The sequence below is a fragment of the Dicentrarchus labrax genome, unplaced genomic scaffold (assembly GCF_905237075.1).
Source record: "Dicentrarchus labrax unplaced genomic scaffold, dlabrax2021, whole genome shotgun sequence".
Taxonomy (NCBI): Eukaryota; Metazoa; Chordata; class Actinopteri; family Moronidae; genus Dicentrarchus; species Dicentrarchus labrax.
Window position 1 is genome coordinate 532,308 of NW_026136928.1, and position 11,400 is coordinate 543,707.

General features: G+C 37.0%; 2 protein-coding genes across 2 annotated transcripts in view; both read left to right on the forward strand.

Annotated features, from left to right (window-relative positions):
- The first annotated feature begins 794 nt into the window (after positions 1–794).
- LOC127360697 (butyrophilin subfamily 3 member A2-like) lies at positions 795–4,904 on the forward strand. Its single transcript, XM_051395166.1, has 6 exons — positions 795–860; positions 1,493–1,580; positions 1,720–2,061; positions 2,704–2,985; positions 3,071–3,199; positions 4,060–4,904. Exons 2-6 carry the CDS (start codon positions 1,502–1,504, stop codon positions 4,551–4,553), a joined length of 1,326 nt encoding a protein of 441 aa, XP_051251126.1. The 5' UTR covers positions 795–860; positions 1,493–1,501; the 3' UTR covers positions 4,554–4,904.
- Positions 4,905–8,488: 3,584 nt separating this feature from the next.
- LOC127360691 (butyrophilin subfamily 3 member A3-like) overlaps positions 8,489–11,400 on the forward strand; it is a 47,229-nt gene continuing 44,317 nt past the window's right edge. Inside the window, exons 1-4 of the mRNA XM_051395146.1 lie at positions 8,489–8,544; positions 8,725–8,772; positions 9,202–9,540; positions 10,000–10,222. Coding sequence (XP_051251106.1) covers positions 8,499–8,544; positions 8,725–8,772; positions 9,202–9,540; positions 10,000–10,222 — 656 coding nt within the window. The 5' untranslated portion in view covers positions 8,489–8,498. The remainder of the gene's footprint in view (positions 8,545–8,724; positions 8,773–9,201; positions 9,541–9,999; positions 10,223–11,400) is intronic.

Below are 11,400 nucleotides of genomic sequence, written 5' to 3' on the forward strand. Positions count from 1 at the left end.
TTTTAAACTGTTTTGTTTTCCTAAGCCACCTGGTTTTATTAGCAATGCTACAATTTGTGCTGAAAGTCAAACATTGTTGTGCATCAAAACAAGTTTGTTTTCATTATTTTTGTTAATAGTTGATCAATTTGATACATTTATTATTATTGTTATTAATAATATTATTTTTATTTATATATTTTTTTCATATACTTTATTAATCCCCTATTGGGGAAATTCTTTTTATTCTCACATGAGCAGTTTCTTAGGGTTAGGTTGCCTTGCTCAAGGGCACCTCGGCAGTGCACAGGAGGTGAAACTGGCACCTCTCCAGCTACCAGTCCACACTCCATATTGTGGTATGTGGGATTTGAACCAGCGACCCTCCGGTTCCAAAGCCAAGTCCCAGTCCCAGCCAAGTTGCGTACAAGCGGGCATGGTTAGGGGGGTCTGCAAGGTCACAGCTGCATCCTTCTCCATCAACGTGGGGCATTGATAATAAACTAACAAACTATGATAAAATCTAAAAAATGTTTTGGTAAAGAAATTATGTTTATGTAGAAATTAAAATAATATACCAAAAGACAAACTGTAAGTGGAAGACAAGGAAGTATAAATACTAACAGAAACACATACACACAATTGGTATTACAATTTTTATGGACATGCAGGACAACAGCAAAGATACATGCATTTACTGTACAATATATTCTGCCTCTAAATGAATATTTCAGCCGTATAGCTAATATGCTCACTAAAGGAACACATATTTTATTATGAGTGGGGTCAAAGTACACAGGAGCACATGTGAGGACTTTGGCCGTTAGGCTGCGTTCATCAGGAATAAACTGGAACAGGAACACAGCGATCTACTGTAACAGGTATGTTCACTTTCAGTAACTTTTATATTTTAGGAGGCTGATCAATGCTTCTTCTGCAGTTGGAACATTGTTAACTTCCCTCCTCTCCCATTGGGTTGTCATATTTTAACTGCAACAAAACAAGATTTTTAGTCGGAGAATGTTCTGCCTTCTGAACTCAAACTGTGGAGTAAAAATTACAATTTCAAAACACTTCAAAGTATGAAACGTAGTTCCCACAGTATTATTACACTACGGAGAGCAAAACGCATTAAAGTGTAACCTTTGAAATGTCGCTGGAGCCATTTTAGATTCATAAGCGTGTGAGTGTGCAAATGGCCGATGAGTAGGTTTCTGATTATGATTTATGTTAGTTTATTGTCCAGTACACATAAGACACTGGGAATGTGCTGGTAATTAACTCTTCTTTGTGGTTTTTGGAGTTTGAGTTTCTTTTTTTTCTGTCTAAAGTCAAAATCTCTTTTCTTCTTATTTGAGCAGCTTTATTTTATATTATTAATTATTATTACTACTATTATAAAGCTCAATTTAGATTTTTTTATTGTTTAATGACATATCATTTTAATTCGAATTAAGATTTTGATCACATAAACATTCTTCTTCTCCCTTTCTTTGTTACAATTCATTTTCAGAACTCCAGGATGCTTTGCCTGAAAGATGAACTGTTTGTTAAAGTTTTCCAGCACATTGTTGTCATCCTCCTTACACACTGCTGTGGAGGTAACTTCATAACTTCTATATTGCTGCATATGACAATAAAAGCCTTTGAACCAAAAGAAAAATAGGACTGTGACATTTTTATTATGTGTAAGAACGGATGCTAGGGAGCACCATCATTTAATATACCTGTGTCCTTCAGGTCAGTCTCTGGTTGGGGGTCCACCTCCTCCAGTAGCAGCATTAGTCGGTGAGGACATCCTCTTGCCGTGCTGCCTGGACCCTGCAGCAGATGCTGTTTCTATGATTATAGAGTGGGGGAGACCTAACCTGAAACCCAGATTTGTCCACGTGTGGCATGAAGGTCAAGATCTTCTGGTGAACCAAAACCCGTCTTACAAAGGGAGGACATCGCTGTCCACTGACAAACTGAAGCATGGAGACCTTTCACTGAGACTCTCCAAAGTAAAAGTGTCTGATGGTGGAACATACAGATGCTTCATACCAAAACTCAGCCGAGAATCTACTGTGCAACTTATTGTTGGTGAGTAAATATTCCAGTCATATAATTGACCTTTGAATGTCTTTCACATAAAAAGCCAACATGTGCATCTCACTGGTTCGCTGCAGGCTCCACTTCTGTTGTGACTTATGCAGTTCATTTGCGTAACTGAGTAAATAGGAGCCTGTTTATTTTAATATAATGGTGTAAAATATATTATTGTACTTTTACAGTCAATTACTGACTAATTGGAGAATTCAATTAGTAGCATACAAAAATAATTCTACAGTAATATGAATACAAATAACAGTAATGTAGTGTGTTTTTACAGTAACCGTCACAATGTAAAAAACATTTTTAATTTTTTGTTAAATTACTGAATAGTCACAATGATTTCTTGTCATTTACCATTTTTACTGTATTGTTGTGTTGTGTTGTGTAATTCCTGTAAATTTACATTATTGTGTGATAGATTAAATTACTGTAATTGTACATATAAACTGTATATTAACAACAGACAATATCTGTCTGTAGACTTAAATATATACACAAATATTGTAATTCATCATCTTTATTGTAAATATACAGTTACAGTTATATGATCCAGATATTTGCCCCTGTAATTCCTTGTGAGCAACGATGTTGAAGGGAGACTCTTACAGCATTTGTTTCTCCTGTCACCAGGCTCTGTCTCCTCACCTGTTATAACTGGGATTAACATAAGCAGCAATGCAGGGGTTCTACAGTGTGAGTCTAAAGGCTGGTATCCAGAGCCTGAGGTGGTCTGGCTGGACGGTGAGGGAAACCTCCTCTCTGCTGGACCTACAGAGACAGTCAGAGGTCCTGATGACCTCTATACTGTCAGCAGCAGAGTGACTGTGGAGAAGAGACACAGCAACAACTTCACCTGTAGAGTCCAACAGAAGGACATCAACCAGACCAGAGAGACACACATTCAGATTACAGGTTTTTTCATGTTTTTCATTTTTTATTAGAATTAAAATTTTTTCTTTGCCTCTAACGATTTTATGTATTTTCTATTGTGTTGTAGGATTCATCATCTCAGAAGAATGCACCACGGCATCAAGTTCAGCTGCTCGTATCTGCATTATCTTGGCTGTTGTCGTCATATGTGTTCTGGCAGTTGTTATCATATGGAAATGGCAACAAAACAAAACCAGTAAGTCAGCACAACAAACAGTATATGGAGCAGTTGCCTCTCTCTTTACAAAGTCGGGTGACCACATGAGAATGGGTGATATTTGGGATGGAGGAGTTGGGTTTAGGTGCGTTCACATGGTCACTATTCAGAGTGAGGATGATATGAAGCCCAGTTTTGTGTGTTTACAAGATGCATGAACCTTTGTGCACCAGTGACAGTTATGTTACGGTCCCTTTAAATGTCTTAAATGCTGTGAGAGCGTTTATCAGATTTTTCTCAAATTATTCCTACAACTGTGGCTCCAGTCCCCTGCATTTGGTTGAAATCAGTTTGATAACATCAATAATCTGTAATTTCAATGCATTTAGTGCATTAGTGCAATAAACACACAAAGCACTAGTAAACAATACTAAAAAGGACATTTATTAATAAGCTTGTCCATATTATCTGTAACTATGAACAGTTCATGTTTGGTACAAACAGGACAGCCTTCGGGACAACTGCTCGTAATTCGGGACTGTTCCAAGTTGTTCGGGACGTCTGGTCACCCTAATGCCTTGTGCTCGTAATCTGTTTTTCTTTGACTTAAAGAAAAAAATAGGGGGGTATTTTGTGGGGAAAATAAACTGTTAAGTTCAAATGAAAGTTTACATTTACAAAATATGGAAATGTTACAACAGTATTTTATGCACACATTGCATGCTGGGAGTGGATATAGTCACTCTAATCCTGTGGGACACACTGGGATATAGACAGGTGGAAGCTTTAGGTAAAAAAAAAAAAAAAGAAACTTTATTGCTCCGTTCTGCTTCTGTATCTTTTATGGTACAGCAGAGTTAAAGTTTGAATGAAACACTGTTGCCTCTATGTTTACACAGGGACCATGATGCACCCTGTGGATGAAACTGAACAAACAAGAGAGCAGCTGATGGCCAACAGTGACAGCGAGAAGGATTCAGAAGAGAAAAAGACCAAAGGTTATAAACAGTTACAGAAGAAAGAGGAAGAACAGAAAGACTTTGTACTGGTAGTTCAAACATTAAAGGAGCAGATGAAGGAACTGGAAAAACTCAAAGATCAACTCAAAAGTCAAAATGAGGACATGGAGAGACAGAGGGAAGAAAGTGAGAAGAAGCTTAAGTCAGTGGAGAATGAATCAGAACAGGACAGAGCAAAGGGATACTGGGAACTGAAAGAAATCATATTGCAGGACAAAAAGAAAATTAACCAGAGAAAACACGAACATGAACAACTGCTACTGAACACACAGACACTACTGAACAGAGGAGAACGTGTGCTACAGGAAATAAAGAACGGAGAACCACATGGAGACAATCAGTGTGTGACTGGAGAGAAAGACACAGGAAGTTAGGATTCAGAGAAAAGTCCAGTTAAACTTAAATCAGTGTGACAGACCTCATTCCTGATCTTTATCTTTAAAGGTTCCAAAGATATGATGATTCATTCATATTGAGCTTTTAAAACATCCAACAACAAAATGTTATACATGTAAGTCATTCACACTTTTTTATGTTGTCAAACGATTGTTTACATCAATGATAAAATATCAAGCATCCTGATATGTCAGATTTTATTACAGGAATAATAGAGTTAGAATCTGGTCAAGCAGCAATAAAACAGTTACTTTTTAATGAGAATGATGATTTGTTGGTTTTTTAGTTGATTAATTAACTTTTGTGAAGCAATCTGTAAAATGATTTTGTGTCATTCTTCAATAAACTATATTAATGCTTACACATTGAAACATATGATGTATGAATTCCACAATATAATATCAGGTTTTACTCCTCTCCATTGTTTTAACAGCTGTATGATGGCTACTTTACAGACTAAATGTTAATGTTGCTACTGTAGCTCAACCACTCAACAGTATGTGACGAAGAGGTAACGTTACTGGCTGATAAAACCATGGAGATATTTGATTAAATTACAGTGTGGAGTTCAAATGAAATAATAAATTAACAATATTATAGATATATAATATTTTATGGATGAAAAAGTAGTTAGAAATAATTTAAATATCCCAACAGTTGAGATAAAACCCTTTCCATACGCTTCGTCCTGATTCAGAGGTTTAACTGCACAAAGTATTTTGATACGGCAGCATTTCAGCAGCTGTCAGCATCAGAACCAAAGTATGTGACCTAACTTCTGTGGGAGTGACCTGATACAACCCGCGGCCTCTTTTTCACACAGACGTAGAGATAGTGCGGTGTGTGTGTCTAAGAAAAAATGTATGAGTCTTTTATTGACCTTGTTGGTGGTAAGTAGATAAAGATGACTGTATTTTTTATATTTATCCATCAAATCATCAAAGTTAATTTTTTTAATTTAATTCTTTCTGTACTATAGTACAAGTATCTCAGATATAAAATGTAAAATTATTCTTGAGAAGAGAAGAGAGACTAGTGGAGTACTGCATTAAATTAACATAAACTGAGTTTACAAGATGAGGAAGTAAAAAAAGAGTGCTGAAAAGAGAGAACAGGAAAATCATCCCTGGACTTGCAAATGTGCGTTGCATTGCAAATCCATTTGTTAACATGGCATTTCTGAGAAAAACACAGAGGGAAAAAATAATTTTCCTAATAGGCGATTAATAAATTATGTCTTTTTCTTAATAACAGTTAACATAATTCATTCTTGAGTCACTCATTCTCTGATTTTGATAATCAATGTACCACGTTGTACACTTGTACTCAAATCAAATGTTTTTGTTTTTTCATGCTTAAGTTTGAGTTTAACTCATCAAGCTTTTACAGTAAATTACTTTTTAAAAATTATTTTATTATTTATCGAGACAATCATTTGTGTTTTTGAAATTAAAGTGCTATAGTGAAGAGGCGTAGCCACAATGGCTGAAATGTAAAAAAAACTGTATTCCAGGGACACGCATTACTTTTTCCATATACATTCATGTAAAAAAAAACTAAAAAAAACTATGAAGTAGTCCCACCATCAACAGCAGCACAGCCACACCATAAATGGTGAAAACAACTCATAAAAGGTGGGAAGGATAAGAGGAGCCATTGGTTGAAAGAGTTTTGCCCTCATGAAGGTCTTCAGGTGATAAAATAATATGTTCTGTAACATGATCCACATCATATCACATAAAAATAAGAAATTCAACATGTATATGTATGTATGTATGTCTTACATATACAAACAGGGACAGTAGCATATTTTTTGCAACAACATTTATATGGTAAATAGACCTGTACTTTTGCACTGTACTACTTTCTAGTCTTCCAACCACTCAAAGCGCTATCACACTACATGCCACATTCACCCTTTCACACAAATTCACTCAGTGATGGCAAAAGCCATCAAACAGACACTAACTCATTCATACACATTCACACACCGATACACAGCATCAGGAACAATTTGGGGTTCAGTATCTTGCTCAAGGATACGCCGACATGTGGCGGGAGGAGCCGGGGATTGAACCAACAAACTTCCGATTAGTGGACCACCCGCTCTTCCTCTGAGCATCTGCCCCGAATTTCCCAATAAGTGGATCATTTTGTTCTGTTGTCTCACCTGAGGCCGAACCTCTCAACTACTGGCACAGACCATCTGAGAGCCACTAACTGATAAAGATCTAAACACAGTGATATTTATTAAATCATCCATATATAATTGTATGTGGCATCTGAAACAGCCCGAGTGTAGAAACAACATATTTTTTTAGTTTGACTAAATTTCCTCAAAGCTTGTTCTCATCAAGCTTTGAACCAATGACCCTGTGGTTCCCACTGAGTGCTTCAGCTTACACCTGAGGCCTAACCTCTCAACTACTGGCCAAGACATTCCCAGCAGTGAAAATGAAAACCATTAACTTTGAAAAAAAAAGACAGGCACTAACTGATAACTATCTGAAAACACTGATTGCATCTGTTAGGCATATTCAAGACTGACTTTCAACAACAAGAGGTTGAGGTTTGACATAAGGAGAACATAACAAGCCCAAGTGGAATTTTAACCAACAACACTTCAACACTAAAGCATTCAAACTAATAAAATTTAATTAAATTATGAATAAAATTAAAATTAAGTTGAAAGTTTACACAAATACAATACAGAAAAATAAACAGCGAAGAAACTAAACCATCAACTGCACAGGAGACAAGCAAACCTGTAACTCAGAGATTTTCAGTTCAGACTGAGCGTCTTTATGTAACAGACTGATCCTGGTTCCATTTGTTAGGCTCATCCAAGACTGACTTTCCGCAACAAAAAGAGTCTCTGAGGTTTGACGTAAAGAGGACATAACAGGCATGAGTGGGATTTGAACCAACAACACACAGATTGTAAACCATTTGCTCTACCAACTTAACCCTCAGCAGTGTGTTGAGGCGACCTGTGTCCAGAGGTGACAGTAGGAATCTGTTAGTGTGAACGTGCAAACATCTTCGAGTGAACATGTTTTAGTATAGATCTGTTTCATTATCAACATATTTCAGTATTTCAGTTTCTGCAACATCAGTTTGATGTTCTTTCTCTCTCAGCTTCTTTGTTTCTCTAGTACTGAAGATAGTCCACTGGTTGAGGACGCTGACAGACAACATGGAGACGTGGGATCACACCTCGTCTCAGACGACCTGAGGTAAAACACACGCGTGTGATGAGTGACTGTTTGTGTTTGGTTGCGTCGATTTCAACATGTGAATTTCAAGAAATTGGCTTTTTTTGTTATCACTTGCATTATCTGCAGTGTTTTATTCTTCAGGCTTCTGAAAAAGTGCAGGTGATAGAGGAGCTGATCATGTGAATTGCACATGCATATTGCATATCATTAATTAATTTAATGGATCATCTGCATGATTTTTAAGTTAAACTGGGTAAATTTTAATGGTCTTAATATGAAAACCCTAAAACGTTTACCACAATGGAAAATGGGTATACATTTAAAATATGCTATGTACAAAATCATTTTACAGAGCAATTTGCATTTTAAAGGATGTGAATGCTGCAGTTAATGAGCAAATTGGGATTTATTCATAAAGGTTTGTTGATGGACTACCTGAGCAATATATATGCACACACACACACACACACACACACACACACACACACACACAGAAATACACACAAATATACATAGACAAAAAAAATCATCCTTTTGGATTTTTTCTTTTGCTGGATAAAACATGATAATTTGCCCTTACAGTTGAGAAAACACATTGCTGATCCTCACAGGCTTCTGTACATGCTCGAAAAAAAAACTGCTCACCACAATATCCAGCCAGCGGTATATGGAAATATTTAGTGATACCTGAACTGCCAGTTAGAAATGGAGTTCATACCTGAGCTGAACAACTCGCTCAGAACTACAACAGGTAAGTAAATACTGGCTTACAGCACTCAAAACCAAGCTATAGGTATAGTAGTTTGTTACTCAGCTGTAAACTATTGCATCAACAGTCACATTTCCTGTTTTTAAATTCAAATTTCACAAATGTCGTATTCTCCAGCATGTGTCACCGGAAAGATTAACCATGTCTTAAATCTCCACATAGTTCTTTCCCTGTTGGTTTTTGTCCTTCTCCCAGCACTCTGTCTTGAAGGTAACTTAAAATACACTCAACCATTTAAGTTTTATGTGTGTAAAGGGAAATGTAAAGATTAGGAATTTATATCTACTGTGACATGAACTGACAAATGGTGCTATAACATCATAATAGTGTGTGGAAAGAAGTCACTGTTTTTACTTTGTTGTACCTCTGACGTCTGCAAGTTCACCACATATTTTAACTGATTTGACATGCAAATTTTAACATTTAATTGTCTTACACTCTATGCACATACAGAAGCTTTAACAGTTATATTATTTATCCACCTTTCATCAAGCTGTGGTCCGACTGGATCACTATGGCTCAAGAGCCACTGAAGTCTAAATGAGATCCTCAAGGAAGTCGTCAGCTGATTCCCAGTAAATGCAGAAAGCACGACACACTTTTTTCTGTGGGTGTCAAACAAATCTGTTTGTTCCTTAGGTCAGCATGGCATGGTTGGTCCGTCTCATCCTATTGTGGCAATAGCAGGTGGTGACATCATTTTACCATGCCACCTGGAATCTGCCATGAATGCTTCAGACAAGACTGTAGAGTGGGCGAGACCAGACCTGGACCCCAGATTTGTTTATGTGTGGCGCGACGGTGTGGAACTGGAGGGTAAAAAACATCCATCCTACAAAGGAAGAACATCTTTGTTTATCGACAAACTGAAGCTTGGAGACATTTCACTGAGTCTCTCCAAAGTGAAACGCTCTGATGAGGGGACGTACAAATGCTTCAGTCCAGGACTGCATGAGTCTTTTATTGACCTTGTTGTTGGTAAGTAGATAAAGACGACAGTATGTTTTATAATTATCCATCAAATCATCAAAGTTTACTTTTTTCATTTAGTTCTTGCTGTACTACTGAGTAATATATTTAAGTATCTCAGATATAAAATGTAAAATTATTTTTAAGAAGAGAAGAGAGACTAGTGGAGTACTGCATTAAATTAAGATAAACTGAGCTTACAAGATGAGGAAGTAAAAAAAGAGGGCTGTTATACAGAAGCATTCATCAGATAACATGAAAATGATTCCTGGATTTGCAAATGTGCATTGAGCTGAAAGACCTAATAACATGTGTTAACATAGGTGGCAGTACCTTAGTCTGTAGGGACTTGGCTTAAACATAAACTTAAACTTAGTTTTACTAACTCATCAAGCTTTACAGTATGATAGCTGAGCCTCATAAGGAGATCTGTGTGAATCAATACTTTATCCACTATTCCATATTTAGGTGCTGTTTCCTCACCTTTCATAGTGAGTATAAACAGAACTAGAAGTGGAATGGTTTTAGACTGTGAGTCTAAAGGCTGGTATCCAGAGCCTGAGGTGGTCTGGCTGGACGGTGAGGGAAACCTCCTCTCTGCTGGACCTACAGAGACAGTCAGAGGTCCTGATGACCTCTATACTGTCAGCAGCAGAGTGACTGTGGAGAAGAGACACAGCAACAACTTCACCTGTAGAGTCCAACAGAAGAAGACCCACCAGACCAGAGAGACACATATTCAAATTTCAGGTAAAAACTGTTCAAAAAGCTGTCTGAGAATCTATTTTGAATCTATTCTTTATGGAAAACAATGTTTAGGGGCCAGTGTCACCTGTGCCATAGTTCTACTGGCGGCCACACCCTGTCCCTAGGGGCCTGGTTCATACTTATTGGGGCATGAACATGCTCTGTAAATTTCATATCAGTTTAAATCATTAAAAATGTTGCGATTATGACCACAGGGTGGCGCTACAAGGCCAAATCGTACATGGTCACAAATGTAAGGCCTCATCCTCTGAAGAGCATTACTGTGCTCAGTAATTGATCTTGGAAAGGAAATTTCTTGTATATTAGTAAAAATTAAAATGAAAGGGTGGCACAAGAGGAAAAGTCAAAGAGAGCATTGGGCGGACTTTGTTATATGCTGAAGACATGAATATTTTCTTATGTAATGAAACGTTCAGTTTGTTAGTTTTATATAACAGTGGTGTATTTTTCTGTGTTTTCTCATTTCAGCTGATTTCTTCATGGACCCACCAACAACCATTTGTATCAATATTGGTGTTGTTTTAGTTTTTGTCCTTCTGTGTTGTCTTGCAGTTGTCTTTGCTTGTTGGAAGTGGAAACGAAAAAAATCAGTGAGTCACAAAGAAATCTTATTTCTTTTTACTGTCAGTGTTGAATAAGGTAACTGTGAAAGGAATACAGATGTCAAGTGTTATACTAAAAAGGGCATGTATGTACTGTTTAAGCTGTCTGAGCACACACACACTAAATTCAGCAACTTTTACTTTAATTTTCCTTCCAGGAAACACAGAACCTGCAACTCAAGTCTTTGATGGAACAAGAAACAGACAAAGAGCCGCACCATCAGAAAATAGATGCAACTACCAGTTAGTTAGTTCATTGTACAGGTCATTGTTTACACAGGTACTATGTTGAGTTTGCCTTCTTCCTGTAATTGTGACCTATCATTGCTGAAAAAGCCCATAAACTCTGTATTATCTTTATGTTGAGACACAAGCTTGAATAAAAACAGATTAAAATGTCTACATTTGACCTCTGATAATCATCACATCTCCACAGTGTGTGACAGACTGGCTTATAAACATGCTTAATCAAAACTATAAAACAACACAGCGATTTCTG